Below are 22,130 nucleotides of genomic sequence, written 5' to 3'. Positions count from 1 at the left end.
CATTTTTTCACATGTTATGGCTACTTAATTAAATTAGCTTCTTATCAATAAAACTATGAAAAGGAAAGGGAAATACCTCAGCAGTGTTTGGTTTGCACGTAGCTACGTATCTACTTATACATATCTACATACATTAAGTACACATTAGTAATGATTTTTTTGTTTAGGGATTAGATTTATGACCTAATAATCTACTAATAATTGTAATCATCTTTTTGAGGAATTGTGTATCATCTAAATTGTGTTTCAGAATGAGATTTATTCATATGCACTCAATGTCACACTGATGATTTTTGTTGTTCACCTTCCTGCAGAGTCCCTGGACATCCTGAGTGAAGCTCCGTTTCTGTCCCCTCCCCACTGAGGGCCCATGGCTCTGCGGACTAGAAGAGTCACCGTGTCCCAGCCAGCATCGTGCTGGGGCTCCTGCCCATCCTTCTCTCTGGTGCTGCTGCTCAGTTTACTGCTGCTGCCAATTAACAACCTCTCTGATGCCTTAGGTACATCTGTTTCACCTTCAGAACTTTCAGATCAGAACTTTAATTCTGAGTTTCTGATTATTTTTCTCTGCATTACGTGTTTTTGTCCACAATTTTGTTGTTACCATTATTATTGTTAGAACATACATCGTGGACATGCACGATGTTTGACATGATGAAAACATGTTTTATATGGTTCAAAATGTTTCAGTATGTCTCAGAGAAGTGTCATATGCATCCAGCATATGTTCTGCATTTAAAAAATAATTGTTTCTTGTTGCCATGGGCAACTTTGCCAAATGACAGGAGCAGTTGTTCGTTCAACACATTTTAATGAGCTTCACTGGGCCAATATGGTAAAATACATAGTGAGCATTTTCTAAGAGAATCAGCACATTTCATTGCTTTCAGTTTATGCAACAAATCCCATATCACACTTTTTATTTTTTGAAGAACTATAAGCAGGTAATAAAACTAAAATTAATAACTGTTAATTAATAATATCTGTTTTATGCTAATAACAGACTACATGAGAATAAAACAACATTTACCTGTGTGTTCAGCATTTTGTCTAAACCTGGAAAATATGTGTGCAGGGGAAGTTTCTGTTATAACACTGATGTAATTTACTATATAGCCATATCTCTTATTGAACAGTACTTATATCCAGAGACTGGTACAGCAGCATTGTCATCTTGGACACTTAAAGGTGTGGGCTTTGACTGCTGGAGCACTGGGCCAGGGCATTAACCTTTTGATGTTAAGCCACCCCCATGAGGATTCTGCCTTTGGGTTGTTGTCAGGTTGGAAGATGAATGATCTCAGATCTCTTGCATACCACAGCAGTTTTTCATTCCGGATTTTTCTGCACTTAGCTCCATCTATTTTCTGTACGTTTTTGGGTATAACGTGTGTTGGGCTTGTACAAGCAGTCAGGATTTACACTAAAATGTAGTGCTAATGTGTACCTGCTCTTTTTTAGCAGATAAACCTCTCTGGACTGAACGCCTTTGAAGTGAGGTGATTCATCAGATCACCCTTGATCAATATGGAAACATTTATGCTGAGTAGAGCAGTTTGTGGAGTTCTTGGCAGTGTTGGTATTGGGGTATATATTCAGCATACTATCCTTGTGGGTGACAGAATTCTAGTTTATTTATTTTAATAATTAATGCTTAAATAATTAGAAAGTAAAATAGTTTAGCCCTATTATAATATAAATTATAATTTATAATTTGTTCCAGCTACAACCAGCTTAAAAAAAATCAACCTTAATAAGGTGGCCTTCACATGGTTCTTCACCAGCCTTAAGCTGGTTGATCAGTTAGTGTGACTTGAAATTAGGCTGATGGTTTTGTGGTGTGGATGTAACATACAAATGTAGCTTTCTGCCTAATTTTAATGGGGGAGCTGTTGCTTCCATTGCTCCTCTCAGTCTTCACCTTGATCACTAGCAAATCAGTTTTTATCCTGCATTGATTACTCTGCCTGTGTTTTTGCTGGGCCTTGTTGGAAGGTATTAATATGTTCTGGGGCTTGATCATGGTTGTCATGGTGATGCCATGCCCTGCACATAGGCTGTGCAGTATCATGTTGTCCGTGGTGAAGGGGGTGGGGGTTGAGGTGGGAGCTGTGTGCAGAGATTTCTGGGTAAAAACAGAGTTAGACAAACAAAGAGTCACACAAAGCCCTGCTGATAGCAAGGAAGCCCTGTTTTCCCCCAGAGAGCCTCCCCATGCTTCTAGAATTCTCCCAGAATTCCACAGTAAACAAAATCACACCAATAACAATGAAGTTTATGTGCCAGCAAAGAAGTGTGAAGCTAAGGTGACACTGCCCTCTCTCTGTCTTCCTTCGTCTCCCATCCCTCTTACCTCTCCCTGTGGGAATATCTTTGAAGCTGTGAATACGAAAGCCCCTGACGTGTTTGAGTAAGTGAGTGGTTAAGTCAAAATGACATTGTGTGCTGCGGTGGGGGAGGTTGGGTCTTTGTATTTACTACAGTTCCTGCTTGTATGGCAGAGGCTCACCTGTAAAAATGCATAGAGAGAGAGGGAGAGACACAGAGAGGAAGAAGCTGCAGGGAGAGGTTTGTTGCCATGGCGAGAGGTCAGCTCTAGCTGTGGTCTGATAGATGAGTGTGATTCGATGTCTCAGTTTAAGCTCTCCTCGGCCCTGTTTGACATGCTGCCATGGCAACAGCGCAGAGCGACCAGGCTCCTGTGCCCAGAATCTTTTGTATCCATGACGGAAGACCCCTGAACATCTAGGGACTCACCGGGTGTCAATCTAGGGTGGCTAGACCGTCTGTCTCGGCCGAATTTGATCCTATTGCTGTTTGTGGATGGGTGGGATGGCTCCGGTAATAGCTTATTAAATTCAGAGGACAGAAATATTGTGGTGTGTTATTGCTTTCTGTCATGAAAGTGACACCCCATTGGGGCAGTGCTGTCACTTCTTCCCATGACTCCCTTACATCTTCAGGATGAGCCTGCCACTCTTTCACCACTGATTGACATCACTTCCTGCTTTTTTCTTCCCCTGCTTTCAGCTGCTCCAAAGTTTATCAAGATTCCCACCGACCAGACAGGTGTGTCTGGGGGAGTGGCCTCATTCGTGTGTCAGGCATCAGGTGACCCCAAGCCAGAAGTCAACTGGAACAAGAAAGGGAAGAAAGTGAACTCCCAGCGTATTGAGGTGGGATGCCTGGCCTGTTTGCATTTGAACATGCACCTCACACACATATTCACCATTACCATTTAGGAAACTTGAGAGATGGATGCACAGGTGTTTCCTGAAAAGGATCTTTTTCTCTTTGTTTGCACTATGATTGGTCCAGACCATCAAGTTTGACGAAGGTGCAGGGGCAGTGTTGAGGATCCAGCCTCTACGAGCCCCACGAGATGAAAATCTTTACGAGTGTGTTGCTCGAAACAGCGAAGGAGAGATTGCTGTTACGTCCAAGCTCTTAATTATCAGAGGTGAGTAGTGTGTGTGCATCATTCTCATCATTTGCTTTATTGTCATTATTATGATGCTGCTCGGATGGATTAATCACACCTAGACCTGTGATGGGTCTAAAGTCAAATAAATTAAAATATAAGGCCCAAAATTTCTCTCTTATTTATATCTTATTCTGTCCATCTCCACACAAATTTACTATTGACTCAGTTATTGACAGATTGAAGGCTTTTGTATACTGGCCTTTTTGCACAATGCTCATTCTTTCACTTTTAATACATGATGAATACTCACTTTCTCATGGTAATTGGTTGATGCAAAAGCAGATAAAGGGCTGACTTAATTTTATTGCCAGACCTGACCAACTCCAGATCAACTCCACAGGAGTGACTATGCATGATGGGTGCATTTTGCCATGTTCTTCCATTCTTACCTCTGGAACTCAATCTGGACTCATCAGATCACGTGACCTTTTACTGTTGCTACACAATTCAATCTTTATGCTTCATAGCACATTCAAGTCTTTTATATAATTTTCTTCTTTTTGCACTTCTAAGATAGTTGTCCTTGTGTCATTGTCACGGGTGGGCTGGACATGGCATGAAGGAGGACGCATTCGCACGATCACAGGACAGGGGTTTAATACAAACTTCACGAGACAAGGGAACATTAACATGCACAATGCAGACACGAACAGGATAGTTTTATACAATTATATAAATAGACACCAGGTGAACACGATCAGGGAACATTACACAGGACAAACATGAAACTCCGGTCCGGACTCCAGATACGGAGTCAACCCCTGCCGGTCCGGATCATGACAGTCATAATAAAAATGTTGCATAGTTCTTAACCTAATTTTATTAATTTCATTGATGTCCTTTGGTGACTTATTCCTTAAACGGATGTCATTTAGAAACCCTTCTGAAACATGGGAATATATTTTTATTGCCAAGGCATTGTAGATTATTCTAGTTAATTGTGTGTTTTTTAGTTAAATTAAATTGTCTCTGTTTATTTATAGGTTTATTTATTTCTTTATTTGGGCAAATGCATAGACAATATGTGTTCCATATAATGGTGCATGTAACAGATGAATTGGTTGGTACAACCCTAACATTTATGCTCAGCCAAATCTAACGACACAGACAAACTGCCTCTCCTTACCTCGTTTTTTTCCGTGCCTCTTGAGATTTTTGCACTGGGCTTTTTGAAAGCAATGTAATCGGGCAGGCTGCCAGCGCAGCAGCCATGAGCAACTCTCTCCACTGGGGCCCGCCTCTAAGCGCTCTCTGGCCTCTTCTGCGAATCGCAGTCCTGTGGCTGTCCTCTTCCCTGGCCAGAATATCCGCACAGCTTCTCCTGAGGGTCCTAATCCGATGTAGCTGGACGCTAGCATGCTGAACATTAGGATCTGCCAAGCTCATGGCATAAGCTGACTGCCTTCATCCACTTGAATAAGAGCTCCAATCTTTGTGTCTATTTCAAAGAATTAAAACAAAAATAGGCTTAGAAATTCACATATTTGGTAGCTTTCAGCACTGTAGTAAAGGTATTAGTTGATTTTATTACACTGAAAAAATACAGTGTGTCTCTCAGTATGTTACATTCATTACATTCATTTGACAGACAGTTTTATCCAAAGCATTTTACAGATAAGGACTAACAGTTAAGTTTGAGGATGATGGGAGACAAATGCTTCTCAACTGGAATCGCAGCAGGTAACAATTACGAGTGAGTAAAGAAAGTGGTTAAAGTTTGGGAGCGGAGGGTATCTCTGAATTGTTGAGTCTTCAAGAGTGTCTTGAAAATAGATAGTGAAGAAGCTGTTCTGATGATGGTTAAAACCACTGATGAGAAAAATTAGACTGGGATTCCCACTCAGCAAAAAACAGAGAGATCTGTAATTTTCATTGTAGGTAGACCTCAACTGTGAGAAACAGAATATAAAAACAATCTAGAAAATCACATGGTTTTAAAATATGTATTTGATACAATAGAACTTAATATTTGGTAGAGAAACCTTTACAGTTACAATTACAGTTTACAGTTACAGAGATCTGATGTTTCCAGTAGTTCCTGACCATGTTTGCACATACTGCAATAGGGATTTTGGCCCAGTCCTCAATACAGATCTTTTCCAGATCTTTCAGGAAACTCCCTGTTGCTGGGCAACACAGAGTTTCAGCTCCCTCTTTGCATTTTACAGATCAACTACTTAGTTGGCCTGGCTGTGCGTTTCGGGTAATTGTCATGCTGGAAGACCGAGCCATGACCCATCTTCAATGGTCTGAAGGAGGTTGTTGTCCAAAATCTTGTGATACATGATGCCATCCATCTCCAGAGCATGATGTTTCCACCCACAGGCTTCATGGTTGGGATGGTGTTCTTGGGATTGTACTCGTCCTTCTTCCTCCAGACATGATGAGTGGAGTTCATACTAAAAAACTGACCACATGATTTTCTTACATGCCTCCTGTGGATCATCCAGATGGTTTGGAGGACTTTGTGGGGGACTTTGTGTGCGCTGCAGGATTTTAGTCCATGACAGCCTCTGAGACTGTGGTCCCAGCTCTCTTCAGCTCATTGATTAGGTCCTCCTGTGTAGTTTTCAGGCCGATCCATCACTATTCTTATTAATATTATTAATAGTATTATTATTATTCATTATCATTGATCATTGTGGATACAAATCTTGCCTGGAGCCCCGTTCAGATCTTGAGATTCTTCCATTTTCTAATAATTGCAGCAAAAGTTGTTGGTTTTCATCAAGCTATTTGCCTATTGTCCTGTAGCCCATTCCAGCCTTGTGCAGGTCCCTGGTGTCCTTAGGCAGCTTTTTTGTCTTTCCCATAGTGGAATCTTTTATACAGGTGATGAGTTCAAACATGTACAATTAATGCAGGTAATGAGTGCAGGGTAGGAGGGTTCTAACATGGAGCTGTCTTTGAGAGCCAGATTTATTGTTGGTTGGTAGGTGATCCAGGTTCAAATACCACGTACTACCATTGTCTCCCTGAGCAAGACACTTAACCCTAAGCTGCTCCAGGGGGACTGTCCCTGTAACTACTGATTGTAAGTCGCTCTGGATAAGGCCGTTTGATAAATGCCATAAATGTAAATGTAGTTATAGACTGGCTGTTGTTCATTGAATGATTTCTCCTCTGTGTTTATTAATCATAAGAAGTCAACTCAGTTCAGAGAGTTTACATTTATCTCAGGTTTGTGTTAAAGTAATAATGTGTTTTTACACTTTCATTTTCTGTGAAAACGACCATGATTTAGCACATTATTTTCAAGTTGCTGGGGAGGACTGCAAAAATTGTTATCATTATAAATTGAGATTTAAAGTGGAAGTCGCATATTTTTCCAGAAGTTCTAGGAAAAGCACTTGCTAATAGCAATAGTTTATCAATTTTCTGAATAATAATAACTATATCTGAATATTAATAACTATCGTTCCAAGTTGCAGCATGCCTTAGGGCAATGCTGTAATGGCTGCCTGCAGTCTTCTCCTCAGGCCCAGACCCAACGAATGGCTACCATAGGGAGCTCGTTACACGAGGAGCTAGGGGATTAGACAAGACTGGGGTGGTGTGTGAGTGTATTGACTGAGTTTGTTTGTGGGTGTGTGTGTATTTGGCAGGACTCTTGGAACAGCAGAAGGCCTGGTGCAGAGGGAATAGCCTCCTGTCCATCTGCTCACTACTTGTCCTTGCTGCAGCACAAACATATCTGACCCCCCACCTCCTGTATATGTGTATGTCTGTGTGTGTGTGTGTGTGTGTGTGTGTGTGTGTGTGTGTATATGTACTAAGAGAATTACAGTATATTCATTTTCGACTTGTCACCTTAACTGGAGCCTCATAAACAGTGGGGATAGAATGAAGGTCAGGCAGCCTGCTGTTTTCCTCTGGAGCACCAGCCCCCAACCCCTCCCACCCTTTCACCGCAAATGGGGCCCTGTTACTCATCCTGCTCAGGATAAAAATAGTGCCTCTCTGAAGTGCCACCAAAAGAGCCATCCTGCTCTGCAACTTTGTCAATTCAATATCAGCTCCACAACCGCTGGCTGCTTCTTCAGCATGCAGCTTCAACCCTACCATCAGAAATTCAGAGTCACCAGGCTTCCTGTCAGTCCCTCACTCTCTGCTTCTCTTTTGCCACTCATTTCCACACACCTCTTTTCTTTAACGGATAATGAGAGCTGAAGTCTCTTCTGCTATTTAGAAAATACATTTGAAAAAAAAAGTGTTGTAGTCACACAAAAAAACCCACAAAGAAACACAAAAGTATATATAAACATATCATGCACGATAACAAAAACACAAGGGCCTTGTTTATCAATGTGAATGCCAGAAAAAAGGGTATACAATCATTTCTATGCCATTTCATGATCTATCTATCTATCTATCTATCTATCTATCTATCTATCTATCTATCTATCTATCTATCTATCTATCTATCTATCTATCTATCTATCTATCTATCTATCTATCTATCTATCTATCTATCGATCTATCTATCTATCTATCTATCTATCTCTCTGTCTGACTGTCTCTCTGTCTGTCTGTCTGTCTGTCTGTCTGTCTGTAATGCAGATTCTGACCCACTCACAACCTCACATCACATCACCGCCATTCTGCTCTGCTGTTGTGCCCTCTTTTCTGAGAGCTTTCTGCTTCTTTTTTTCCCCCGTATTTGTTTCCACTTGCCCTCCTCACCACCCGACTCTGGTGTTCCTCATCTGTCTCTCCGTTCTTGTACTTTTTTTACTTCACATACTTTTTACTTTTCCTCTGCTTGTCATTCTGGTTCTGTTTTTTTTTTGCTTCCCATCTCTCGTCCTTGGAGGACCAGTCACACAGTCATGCAAGCAGAACCAACTCTGTCCCCTGATTGTCAACACTAAGTGCAGGTGCCTTTAAATTTAAGACGGTGGGGAAAATATTTTCGAGGATGTTTTTTTCTGCATGTGAACAAATCCCATTCTGCGGCTTTGGAATTGAACACTAATTAAGGAGCACCTGCCCCCCCGCATCACACATAAGCAGTTATTTCCCCACGATACAGAGCAGTAATAGAAGGAAACAGCATAATACTACTCCCGTGGGAGGGGTGGTCACTTCTGTCCAGTTTATGTTATAATATAGAGAAATAGGAAGTGGGAAGCAATGAGGGACGCTGCAGGAGGTGCAGAGTGAAAGAGGGAGTGAGGTACAGATGGAGAGAAAGACGAATGGTGGCAGTTGGATAGATTTTACCCTTCCTCCCTCAAACATACACACACACACTGCCCAATATCCATGGTAAATGGCTTTTGGCCCATCACTTCCAGCAGCTGTCCAATCCTTCTGGTGAAATGAGTCTTTTGTAGTTCTTCATTGCATTCTGCTTTGCCTCCCCATGTGTACCCCGTGTGTGTGTACACACACAATCTCACACATTGTCCAGCTTGGCTTGAGGTAAAAATGAAATTTCTGAAGCACTGCATTGTGAACGCTGTGTATGTGTATATGTGTGTTCATGTTGTTTGGCCTAGTAAAGTAAATGAGTACTGATTACCACCTTCCTCTCAACATTTCTGTGTGACCAAACAACAAAGAAAGAAGAAATGGACCAGCATGCATTGCAACAACCAGCACCAGGGAAGGTGGTCCCAAATAAGATCGCTGAGCCATGTGGCTTTTAGTTTCCTCCATTCTTTCCCTGGCTTTCATCTCTCCTCTCTCCTTTTCTTTCCACGTCCGGCCCTCATGCACTGTCGAATACCTTTTGTTCCTTGTTTTTTGCAGTACTTTCTGAGTGCTGTGAGTGGGTGTTGTGCATTTGTGTGCCTGTGTATGTGTGTGTTTGAACAAAAAATTAATGTTTGCCTGTCTGTTGTTGGCTTGAGATTATTGGCATCCGCACAAGGCATAATTTGTCTGAATGTAAACAAAACTGTGGTAGAATTGAGCATCCAGGCCAACTCGGGAGCCTGGGGGAGAATATTTGGCTGGGCTCCCCGAGTGTCCCCCAAATTGGGCTTTTTGTTTTTATCATAGCCACCAGCTTTCTTTTTGATCCCACTGACCCTTGAAATGCAGACCTCTCCACCATCCCGAGGAGTTTGTTTAGAATAAAAACACTCTTGAAACACAGTCATCAATTCTGCCTGGCACTCTGATTAATTATCGCTACACCACACCAAACGTAATCTTTAAAAAAACCAATCTGAATGAGTGGAACTGAATTGCAATTTAAAGATAGTAATTACATGAATTAGGGGTGTCATTAAAACCCTTGGAGAGAGACAGGGGCTTTTCTCCAGTCCAAATGTACGCAGCTGTTTTAATGGCAGATTTACATTTTTATCGCAGAGACGGCGCCATTGAGTGCAGAAGCTCTTTAAACACATTTCGACGCTGGAGGAGAATGGCCAGATGATAGCAGGATTAGTGTTCTGTTTAAGGGCAGTGTGTTTAAAAGGGGTTGTGTGTAAATGGTACTTTTGCAGTGCATACTGCAGAGAAGAGACCCTAGGGGATATGCCCACCCTCCCAATATTGGATCCACCCACTTGCTTGCTCTCCCTCCCGCCCTCTTGAAATCTTGCCTCCAGTGCTGATTCACCAACATCAATTCAGACCTGTAATTAGTGTTGGTCTGGAGGATGCTAAGCAAGTGTAAATGCACACACACACACATACAAATAATTTCTGACATATTTCATAAAAACCTTTTATTAATGTACATATTACATCTGCATAATTACCTAACCATCAAACCTGTGACCCAAACCTGGCTTTATCAGAGGAACCAGTTATCATTTTGTTTATTCTATTTTTCAGTTTAATACTCAATTTACAAAAGTATTTTTTATCAGCAACTATTATCTCTTGTGTGGACCTGCAAATGGTTTCCTCATGGCAGGCAATGTCCCCGCCATGAAAAACCTGTGACATTTGGGTCTTGAAACAGTCAGTGAAACAAGTGCACCCAGAGCCTCCCTGTTAAAATGTAATTGATAGGGAACACTTTGGCTGCACTGGGGTTCCTTTCCCAGCTCTACAGGCTCAGACGTGTCACCGAGACACAACCTCCCTGGAGAGTAGCCTGCATCCACTCTGTCACTCCCTAAAACTTTTCCTTTGGAGAGTTTTCTGTTTAATAAGATGACATTTCTAGTGCTGCTTCCCTCCAAATATTCCTTCACTTTTCCTCAAGCTGCCTATCCATCTGCCAAAAAAGCAACAATTTGGGTGGGCAAAAAAGAAAAAAAGATCATAAAGTGAGCTAATGGTGGTGCTGTGCATCATAGCTTCAGAGGAGAGTAGTGATATTTTCAACCAGGCACCATAGTTTCTTCCCAGCTACAAGGCAGATATTTTGAGATTTTAGAGCCCCGAGTGAAGAGTTTGTAGTTTCCTGTCAGAATTCCCTGATGGTTTGATTCTGTTCCTGCCTGTTGTGTTTTGGTAATGATCTCACGGTTTGAGCCGAACTGATGAAAAATGAGCATGCTGTGACACATCACCCATAAATGAAGTGCATAGCAGGCTGCATGGAATATAGGATTCGGCTCCACTGGGGTGTGTAGTTAGAAGTGAAATGCGGTTGTTTTGCCCATGCCAGTGTTTCTTGTGCTACCAACTGTTAACCATACCTGGCAACATTGGCCTTTCAGAATAACGTAGGTTCCTCCAGGGGGATACAGTAGAAATTCATGCATGTGCATGTGACAAATCCTCAAATAAAATAAATCCAAATATTGGAGAAGTTGTGAATTTTTATTAATATCCATTCATATCTGCTAATCACAATTTTCAGCCTCAAATGACCTTCAAACATTAAACAAAACTGTCATTGTTTTGTTTAGTTCTATTATTGTTAATATCTCTAAAATGAGTCCTGCTGTTCATACACAAATATGTGAAAGTGAAGTGATTGTCACTGAAATGTGTCCTCTTTTAACCATCTTCCTTGGTGAGCAGTGGGCTAGCCATGACAGGCGCCCAGGGAGCAGTGTGTGGGGACGGTGCTTTTGGCACCTCAGTGGCAGCTTGGGTGGATCTGGATTCGATCTGGATCAGTGGCAACCTTCTGATTATGGGGCCGCTTCCTTAACCACTAGGCCACCATACATACAGAAATGGTGTTGTGCTAATGCTGCTACTGTGCTACTACTACTACTGCCAAAAGCATTCGATGTAGGGATTACTTAATCAACTCTGTTTTGAATGGCATCATTAAAGAGAGATAACTGCACTTGTCCTGGTTGCACTGTTGCCAGATAAATATTTTTTTCAGCCCAAAATTGAGACTGTTTGTTTATTTGTTTTTGGGGTTTAATGCATTTAAGTTGTTAAACTGGCTAAAAATTTTACTGTGCAATTTATTATAAGGGCTTCACTCCCAAATGCAAACCATGAACCTCAACACAAAAACCATGAGCCCCAGCCTCTTTGAATGGGATTGTGGATTGCCAGGTCGGGGATTGAATATCAGTGTCATCAGACAAACACAAAACACAAAGTTTTAGATCCATTTATGACAATGATGCACAATGAAGTTTGAAGTTCAAATTACTGGGGTGTTCAGTGAGAACAAATTGTTGGGAAGATGCAGAAAAAGTGCTGGCAGGAATGCATGAACATACAGTATGTAGGTTATTTTCTATATTTTTATTAACAATCTGTACTCTATCAAGCCTGTTGCACTTCTCATTTTTTTTACACCTTTTCAATTAATTCCTCACAAACAATTATTGCAGAGGAGCTCATGCATTTTTGCTAAGCATGTAATTGACACAGCCATTGCTGGGGGTGAAAGCCTGCATGGTGATTAGGAAGGTGTGTGTAATTACACAGCCTTGCACGCTCCCCCTGCAACACAGACCCTCTTTTTTCCTGGTTTTCTTCACTGCAATTTACAACTTACTCTTCTGATGTTGGCAGCGGTTCCCTGCTGTCTTACATTGACCCAGGAGACGTCTGCCTTAACCCGACAACACAATGGAGGCAGCACAACCATTTTGACAACAAAATGTGTTTGAGAAAAAGTGAGATTTGGAATGGAGGGATTGGGTGGGTCTTCCAGGACTTTGCGCTGCAGTTTTGTATGAGCTCCACAGCTGCAGGATTATCTCTACTGGAAGGTTTGAGGTGACATCCACCATGGCCTGTGGCCAGCTCAGGTTGGCTTGCTGTGTTGTAGAAATGTCAGCCATGTGCACTTTTATTCAGCAAGGGTGTTTATTTTTTTGCACTCCCTTTTAGAGGCTCATTTGAGATTTTTCTCAAGAGATGTCATGGAAAAAAGAGCCTTGTTTTATTCCAGAAAACTGCATCCGAGGGTCGTTAGGTCAAACTGAAGAAGTGTTCTCATTATCTATAATGCATTTCTCCGAATAGCTGCTCCTTAAGTGTCAACAGTCTTCAGCTGCACCATCACTAATCAAAGTCCAGTCTCTGATGCCACATCTCGATGAAACGCATTTTAGTGTTACAGCTGGTCTGTAGCAGCTCATTAACTACAAAGCAGCTTTATCCATCCATCCTTCCATCCATCTGATGGTTAATCCATCCATCGTTCCTTCAGCATTTATGCCAAGCAAGCATTCATTCAGGCGATACACTGAAATTCAGAGGACACCATGAGGACTCTTTTTTTACACCCATTATGGACTGATGAACTACCAAATTTTTTGCTAATGCCCTCTGATGACACAGCTTTCTGAGTCAGTGTATGAAGGTGAGGGCCATCACGTTACCCATAGAATCAGCTGACCTCTAGGTCAAATCTGACCTCCCAGCTACAAATCACTAGTGTTATCTGGGGAATGTAGCCTGTGCAAGAGATGCTTCCTGGCAGCTTTACTCAAGGCACCACAGCCAGCAGGAGTTGATTTGTTCAGACAAATGAGTGATGTTTTTTGTTGTTGTTGTGATTTTTCATGTTTGTTATGTTTATAAATTGATATGTCACCCAACAGAGGACATTGTGCCAGTTGGCTTCCCCAGCATAGACATGGGCCCCCAGCTGAAGGTGGTGGAGAGGACGCGCACGGCCACCATGCTGTGTGCGGCCAGTGGCACCCCCGACCCTGAGATCTCTTGGTTCAAGGACTTCCTTCCTGTTGAGCCCGGCACCAGCAGTGGCCGCATAAAACAGCTGCGCTCAGGTAAGATCCAAGAGTTCCTATATTAAGAATTTTTTTTTTACACAAAATTGTGTTTCATGCTGCTTGTGGTTTTACCGGATTGGTGGAATGAAGAAACCAGGCAGACTTCTGGAGGGTGCATTCATGGGTGTTATTCATGTTAATCCTCATCAGCAGGCACCCAGTAATTACACAGGTAAACCTGAAAGGCCATATAATCGAACTTGATTATGATCAAGGAAATCATAGCTGCAACAAAGTTTATGTCACCCATACGTTCTTCCTCTCATACTGACCCAGCAGTATTTTTTGTCCTTTGCTATAATGTCTTGTTTTAGATTTAATTCTGGTTCTCTAGGATGAGTAACTACCATTGACCTGACTACTCTAAAATGCCATAAAAATGTCATCAAAATAACAATCAAAAAGCCAAAGGGGCAAAAAATGATCACCTCTACTGACATGCACCTCTATAAGTGAGCAAATCTAAAAGCCATCATTTTCTGTTCTTTTTGTTTCGTGTTGTGTGTGTTTTTTTAATCCTCAGGAGTCTTTGGTGAGTATGTATCTGACCCTGAAAACTACCCTTTTACTGACGGGGATGATTGCATATTTAGTTTTTTTTAAAAATGCATGTCATCCTGAAACATGTCGCAATCTTTCCTCTTTTTTTTCCGCCCCTTCACTAACATTGAACTCCTGCTCCCCAGACTGTTTCAGTGGTGATGAGTGGATCTTTTATCCCAAGGCACATGCCCTGTTTTCCGTAGCACATGGTCATAGAAAAGTAGCCAGCAACCAATAAGGAAAAAATATAGCTTTTTCATTAATTCAAAATAAAAGCTCTGTTTCAAGGACTTTTATTTCCATTTAAAAGACAAATGCACTGTTTGTCGCCATATACCTGTTTGTCCCTGGACCTTTTCATTTAGTTAGATTGACTATTTGAGCTATTGTTACAGTTTCCTTGGTTAATGGTCGGTTTCTGCGAAATTAGAAGGCTGATTGAAGTGAAGTTTTGATTAAAATTGACCAGATATGTTTTTGCATTTAACAATGAGCTTAACCATTCACCCAAATTTCAATTAAATATATCAAAAATTGGTTACATTGTTTTCCTTGAAACACTAGGGAACCACCCTCTAGTAAAAGCAGAAAGTTTGAAGCTTTGCTTAGTAGTTTTATATGACAGATATAGACACCATATGTTCTTCATGTCATCATCCAATTACACAGATCCTGTAAATCCTGGCATCTAGGTAAAATATGTTTGGGTTGCGATGAAGGCATCACTATCTAGCCATTTTAAAAATGTAATAGCATGTGTAATAACCGACAATGGAGATAGATAACCCCTAATTCAATCTAGCTTTGACAGTGATAAAGTGTTCATCTTATGCAGTCTAGCTTTTGTTGTGGTAAAGTGTTAATCTAATGCAATCTAGATTTTACAGTGATGAAGTGTTTAGCTAATGCAATCTTGCTTTTATAGTGTTAAAGAGAAGCATTAAGGGAAACTCTATGCAGTTTGCTGTGATGGTTACAGAGACAGCCCTTCTACGGGTGTGTTTCTCCCGACCCTACAAACAGAGGTTCCCAGACAGACTCTTTTGTCGATGGTTGTAATGTAGGGGGACCCCTCAAGGTGGGTCCCCTTACAGGGTCAAACGAATAGCCGTCCCGACCAATAAAAGAATTCTTGCTTCTTTTTCCAGTATCTGCAGATTGTCTGTCTGAAAAAGTAAATTGAAATTAGGAGCAGGTGTGAAGAATTCTCTGCAGGGTGGGTTGGTGAGTGGGCCGAGTGTGCTCTGAATTGGACTTATAATGAAAAGTATTAGCCATCCTCTCTCATCCTCACTGCTGGACTGCGGAATGAGACAGTGGTAGGAAAGCCAGTGGCCTGTGCCCAGCTTCGGAGGTTTTCGGAGTGAGCGTGACCGTTCGCACAATGAACAATGGAACGCTGTATTCCTCCTCTGAAAAGGCCTTGCTCTGTTTTCAGCTCCCCCTTCCCCCAGCCTCCCATGTCACAGACCTATAATAAGACTTTAAGTAATTGCTGTGTGGGTATGTTTGTTAGACTTAAAGAATTAACTTAATTAAAACTTAAATTCACCCTCCTCCTCCCCCTTTTGTTGTGATGTTGCAGTTTGCACATAAAATTTGGTCGTGGGAAATGAAGAGCACTCTTTATTCTTTATCCAAAAGAATATATTAGGGAGAAAAATCCATCATAGATGTGTGTTACATAAACACACATCTCCAAATGTGATCATTCAGCTTATCGTTGATGCACCATCAGTAAAGCAGAAAACTATGCTCCTCTAAAACAGAACAGGTGCTGTGTGCATTGAGAGAGAGAGAGAGAGAGAGAGTGAGTGAGTGAATGTGTGTGTATAAAACACGTGTTTGTGAGATGTACTGAAGTGCTTGTGGGGATGAACAGATGTAAGTGTTTGTATTGTTGTGTGTGTGTTTTTTTTACCGTGTGTGTGTGTGTGTGTACGTGCGTGCATGCTGCGCTACCTGAGCCTGAGTATCTGCTGTGCTTGTGAGTGTGGTAGCGGCTGACAGATGGCAGTTGCTGTGAGAGGTCCCACACTGATCCTGGGCTCAGAGCTGCTGTGCCGCTGCCTCACCTGATCACTCGCCCTAACTAAAATTCTACTAAGCCCATGGGGTTCCTGTACTAGACTACACAGACCCTAATTATCATCAAACATCCAAAAGTAATCTCCAATGTATATTGACACTTATTGCTGTGTGTGTTGTATTGATTTTGCCTCAAATTGACAGTTACCTTTTATAAGTAAATAAATGTTTCTTACTATTCTGTTCATTGGCTGATTCCTGATTTGTTATGGAATAAACACGGGACTGTATTCACAAAGTGTTAAAAAATAATAACAGTTTCAGACAGGTCTCTCAGAAGAGAGCCCTACACATTCTAATGACACTACAGAACATACTAATGAACACTCCAGGAATCAGCACCTCAGACAGCTCCTCTTTATTATTCAGTTCCTTCATGTTATTAATGCAGCATCTTGATGACATGGACATGGACATGGACATGGACATGGACATGGACATGGACATGGACATGGATAATGACCACCTCTGACCTCTAAACCACATAGCCGCCTTACAGCAAACCCTGACTATATATATATATATAGACAGCCCTGAAACATTGCAGAATACAGTACAACCCCACCCCAAAGCTATCTTCCACGACTTCTTCATTTCTACCTCACCCATCTGCAGTCTTTCTGTTCTTTCTCAGCAAGATTGTTTGTTGCAACAGACAATATTTTTTTGCTGTCTTGTCAAGGCAGTTTGAGAATTCAGCACTGGTGTTTTCCTCAGGGATTTTATATAGCAGAAGAAAGAGCCAAACAACTGTCAAAGGGCTGTGGTGTGCGTCAGTGTGTGTGTGTGTATTTGTGTGCGCAGTCGAGAGATGGGGAGAGGTAGGTGTGTGTGTGTGTGTGTGTTGGGGGGAGGGGGGTAGTAGCTCAATACAAAACATGCTTCTTAACGAGACAAAAGTTTACCCTCAAACTTCTTGGAGCGTTGGTTTAAATTGCTCCTACAAAATCAATGTCTTAAGGCTGCAGTTTAAAATGCTCCCTGGAGTAGTGGGAGTATGTGGAGGTTATATAGGTGGAGTGAAAATAATTAATACCAACAACAATAATAATAATTGAATAAAAAATAATGAGCACTTTCAACTTAATCTTTAAAATTATGACACAAACATTCCTCACAATAAATAGTTGCCATTTTTTCACTTTATTCAAATATTTCAAATATTTCAGCCATTGTCAATATGCCAATAATGCAGGAATGTGAAAGGGGAGAAGCTGGGTGATAATTAACGGATGAGACACAGCAGGTACCTGAAATCAGGGAAAACTTGCCCCTTCATGACTGCATCTTGACACCTCTGCAGTAACAGGCTGTAGAGTCATTACCTCAATTAACATGATTTATAAAAAGTTATAAAATGAATGGAAAGTTACAAAATAAATTTTAAAACAGACCTCAACACAATAATTATATATATGTATATTTAAATTATAATATGTAAATGCAATAATTAGTACTTCGTTTTTTTTTAAACACACCTCAATCTCAAATTTTGGAGTAACAATAGACAACCAACTCCCCTTCTTGACTCACATCAGCAATCTGTCACGCTCATCTAGATTCCTTCTCTACAATATCAGACAAATCCGCCCTTATCTGTCAACACAGGCCACCCAGATACTGGTTCAGTCCTTAATAACCTCACGACTGGATTACTGTAACTCCCTTCTAGCTGGTCTACCTCTAAGTACCATCCGACCTCTAAAACTAATACAAAATGCAGCAGCACAACTGATCTTCAACTTTCCCAAATTCTCCCACACCACCCCTCTGCTACGTTCCCTCCACTGGCTCCCAGTAGCTGCACGCATCATGTTCAAAATACTGATGCTGGCCTACAAAGCCAAACATGGAGTAGCACCATCCTACCTCACAGCCCTTATAACACATCGTACTGCACCTCGTATTCTCCAAGCCTCCAGTACTGCTCGCCTGGTCCCTCCATCTCTAAAGGTAAAAGGAAGACACTCATCTAGACTCTTCTCCGTCTTGGCCCCTCGGTGGTGGAATGAACTTCCCCTTGAGGTCAGAACAGCTCAGTCACTGAGCACCTTCAAACGACAGCTCAAGACCTTCCTCTTTAGAGAATATTTACAACTTAAAACCTTCTTATTGTCTGACTAATGTATAGAAACTACAACATAGTGAATAAAAGGATTGTATTCATAGTTGGGGTTCCTAGTGAACCAGAATTGATCGCTTCATTGTCGCTCTGGATAAGTGCGTCTGCCAAATGCCTTAAATGTACATGTAAATCTTAAAATCATAAATCCTTTTTCTATTTCAACCTACTAATATACAAATATAATTTTCATTTTGCAACATGCTTTATTACCATTTTTTGTACATAATTTACATACTCCAGGTATGGGAGTTTCATGTTCATCCTGTGTTAATGTTTCCTAATGTTTTTACCTGTGTACGATTGTATAAAACTGCCCTGTTTGTCTCTGTTCGCCGTCAGGTTGTTGTTACTGGATGTCTTCCCTGTCCTGTTCATCCTGTATTAAATCCTCGTTTCGTGACTTGTCCAGCCATCGTTCCAGATCTACTGCCTCGTCATGTTAAACCAGCATGACAGTTACTGTTAAAGATCAGATGGCTTCCTTGTTAACTGGTCAGGACTGCAAATATAAATTTCTTAATTTACAAATTTAATTGAATAATCTATATATTCAAGTCTAATGTCCTGCTTCCAAAAGGCATTCTGCCAGATGTTCTCTGAAGACACCAGGACTGCACATAGTTTTTTATTTCCAAAATTTCTGCCAGCAGGGTGGGGTTTGGCAGACACCCCTTTACTCTGCTGGCAAAAGTGTCCCTTGCACACACATATGCATGCAAGGGCAAATATCACAATATCCCCACATGCTGTATTTGCTCTGACATTTGCTCGCTTATTATCCTGCTTTCCTGATGTCTCCAGATCAATCACACCCCCCACCACCCTCCTTCATGCTACCAGCAGCCCTTTCTCCTCCATCTTCGCCTGTATTTCTTTCTAGCCAAGGTAGTCATAGCAAGTCAGCGACCGCAAGCGACCTCATTTAATCAGGGTCTGTTCTCTCCGGGGCTCGGAAGCGCAAGGCTGTTAAACCGAACTGTCTGGACAGGTGCGCCGCAGATCGAGATGCCGGCTGACAGGAGCTGCCTTCAATTAGAACGGCGGTGGGGATTGCACTGTGTGCACAGAGCTTGAAGACAGTATGTCAGCTCGAGCAGATGCATGATATAGCTGAAATAATCTTATTAGGACTACTTTATGAAAGCACAGCCTAGGTCAATATGTTAAAATGTCAAATGCAATTAAGTTCTTTATTAAAAGCATGTGTGTTTTAAATAGAAGGTAATGAGATTTGGCATAGCAATGACATCCAATGAGCCACATGTCTATTATGTACATTAAAATGATCACTTTTGATGACAAAAAACATCCTATTGATTATGCCACCCAAATTGATTCCAAATTGATGCTGCATACAACAAATACGACAAATCAATTATCTGCAGTTCTAGAAGGTGAAGGCTGTTTTGGCTATAGGTGCCAAAGAGTCGAATGGTTCATGGTGCATATCTTGGTGCTGTATCTCTTGGTGAATTAGCTTTTTTTTTTTTTTGTAAACTTTACTTCACTGAGATAATGGATACACATGTTTCCTCAAATCCAAATTCAAATTCAAATTTTATTTGTCACATACACAGTCATACACGGTATACACAGACAATAAAACAAAATGAATGCACATTCACACATTCATTAGCTCAATAGTGTACAGTATTGAGTGTGTGAGTAAGTGTATGCATTTATTTCCATATTTTCGAACCATAGATTCTGTGTGTATTATAATGAATGCATTTATCTGTGCAATTGTGTATGTAGAATACTGTGTGTGTAAAATGAGGACTCACCAATGGGGAATTATGCCATTTTCTGGAGCTGGATAATCCAGCATCTCTGCTTTTATGACATTCCCTGTGGATGTCCTTTAAGACATCACTGATGCCACAGGCACTGACTAAGTGGAAACACAAAAGTAATTAGGATGAAACAGCCTGAAGATGAGTGCCTGGGTCAGGTCGGGTGTGGGCGTGAGATGGCATTACGAATGCTCATTGATTTCTGGTTGGTTGCTGTTGAGCCAGTGGTAAATTTGTTGGCTGTGTGCTGTAAATGCTAATGAGAGATAGTATATGCTCTTGGTTTAAAGCAAGTTTTCTGGAATGAATTATTAATTTCATGTACTATTCTCTCCCCTTTCTTTGTCTCTCTTTCTCTCTTTTTCCCCTTTATTTTTCTGTGTTCCTGTCTCACACTCTCACACTCTCTTTCTCCCTTTTCCTCCTCTATTTATTCTATGCTGTCGCTTTATTCCACCTCTCCTGGTCCTGTCTTGTCTCACATTCTTGCCTCCCTCCTTCTGCCTCTTTGGCTCTTTGTTCTTGTCTCTATATCACTCGCCCACTGTCTTTTTTTCACGCTGTCCCTTTCGCTCCATCTCCCACCCCCCACCACTGCATCTCTCTCTCTCTCTCTCTCTCTCTCTGCATCTTCGTCCTCCTCCCTCCTCTCTCTGTCTGTCTGTGCCCCTGTCTGTGTGCCTGTTTCCAGGTGCTCTGCAGATAGAAAGGAGCGAGGAGACGGATCAGGGGAAGTATGAGTGTGTGGCGTCCAACTCCCAGGGCGTGCGCTACTCATCTCCGGCCAACCTATATGTGAGAGGTAGGACACTGGACAGCCGGAGCTTGTCCCACCAATACATGTATCAACAAGTACATCAAGTGGCCTTCCAAAATTTGCTCCTCTAAAATTCCACATATATTCATGATCTCTAACAAATTTTATACTGACCATATATAATCAGAAAAATGTGCCAAGTGGACTATAAACCTAGGCCACTTAGTCAAGGGTGGACCTCTATAGCATAGACACAGGAGAGTCATGACTCTTTCATAATCATAAGCACGCTAATTACCATATTATTAAATGGCGCGTATGCTTGATTCCTGCAAATGAAATATTGCCAACATGTCATGAATTAATCACACATTTTGGGCACCCAGCATTTCTCACTGTGATTGATAAACGCTACATTAATTCTGATTTCCTCAGAGGCTCGCACACTGTTACAGAATAAATATAACCTTGTGCTTTTTAATAGCCCACAATGCTACCGGTTCATAGAAAGTCAAGAATAATTACAACATTACAAAAGCTAATTTATGCTGAAGGAACTGGACTCCGAAGCGTGTAATTGTTTATTTAAACTCAATTAGTAAAACTTGCTGTTAGTTTTGGCACCACTAAATGTTTACGCCCTAGTGATTTGGAAACTATTTCTAATATACAGTGTAAATAAGGTAATTGAGTTTAATGAAATTCATTAGATGCTGCTTTCAAGCAGGCCAAAATGCCTGCCTTTAAATTAATGTGCTGATGCCTTTTAATCAGAAATATATTTGGGTTGGGAAACTGGTCCTGCATTAAATACAATCTAACATTTCATAACTGAAAGTCACTCAATGTGCACTCACCAGCATCTGGATTGGTCCTTTACACAAAGGTCAATATAATGATCACTAAATGGTTTTAACCAGAAGTCCACTTTCAAGTGGTAACACCTAGAGTTCTGCATGGAACCATATAGCAGACGTGGTCACATGTGCAGCTGAAGAAACGTTTGTTGGTTGTAATGATTTGGCTGTCATGCTCTGTGATGCTCAGATGGGCGGCATGGCACTCTCTTCACAGAACAGATGTTTGCATTGCTTCCCATCACCGGCCCTTTTTCACTTTTACACTCCAGGAACTCGGTGCTCATCATTCATTTATGGTGCCGAATTCCCAAACTGTGGTGCCCAATGAATAATACACCAGCAGGCCAGCAGGC

General features: G+C 41.3%; 1 protein-coding gene across 11 annotated transcripts in view; it reads left to right on the top strand.

The window, feature by feature from the left end:
• ptprsb (protein tyrosine phosphatase receptor type Sb) overlaps positions 1-22,130 on the top strand; it is a 71,863-nt gene that overhangs the window by 14,334 nt on the left and 35,399 nt on the right. For all 11 annotated transcript variants that reach the window (XM_028977337.1, XM_028977333.1, XM_028977331.1 and 8 more), the window contains exons 2-6: positions 315-500; positions 3,031-3,176; positions 3,319-3,460; positions 13,420-13,608; positions 20,852-20,962. In XM_028977337.1, the coding sequence (XP_028833170.1) occupies positions 371-500; positions 3,031-3,176; positions 3,319-3,460; positions 13,420-13,608; positions 20,852-20,962 (718 nt within the window). In that variant the 5' untranslated portion in view covers positions 315-370. The remainder of the gene's footprint in view (positions 1-314; positions 501-3,030; positions 3,177-3,318; positions 3,461-13,419; positions 13,609-20,851; positions 20,963-22,130) is intronic.

Source organism: Denticeps clupeoides, chromosome 4 (genome assembly GCF_900700375.1).
Source record: "Denticeps clupeoides chromosome 4, fDenClu1.1, whole genome shotgun sequence".
NCBI classification, from domain to species: Eukaryota; Metazoa; Chordata; class Actinopteri; order Clupeiformes; family Denticipitidae; genus Denticeps; species Denticeps clupeoides.
The sequence above is the reverse complement of the archived record's forward strand: the minus strand, read 5'-3'. Positions and strand labels throughout refer to the sequence as shown.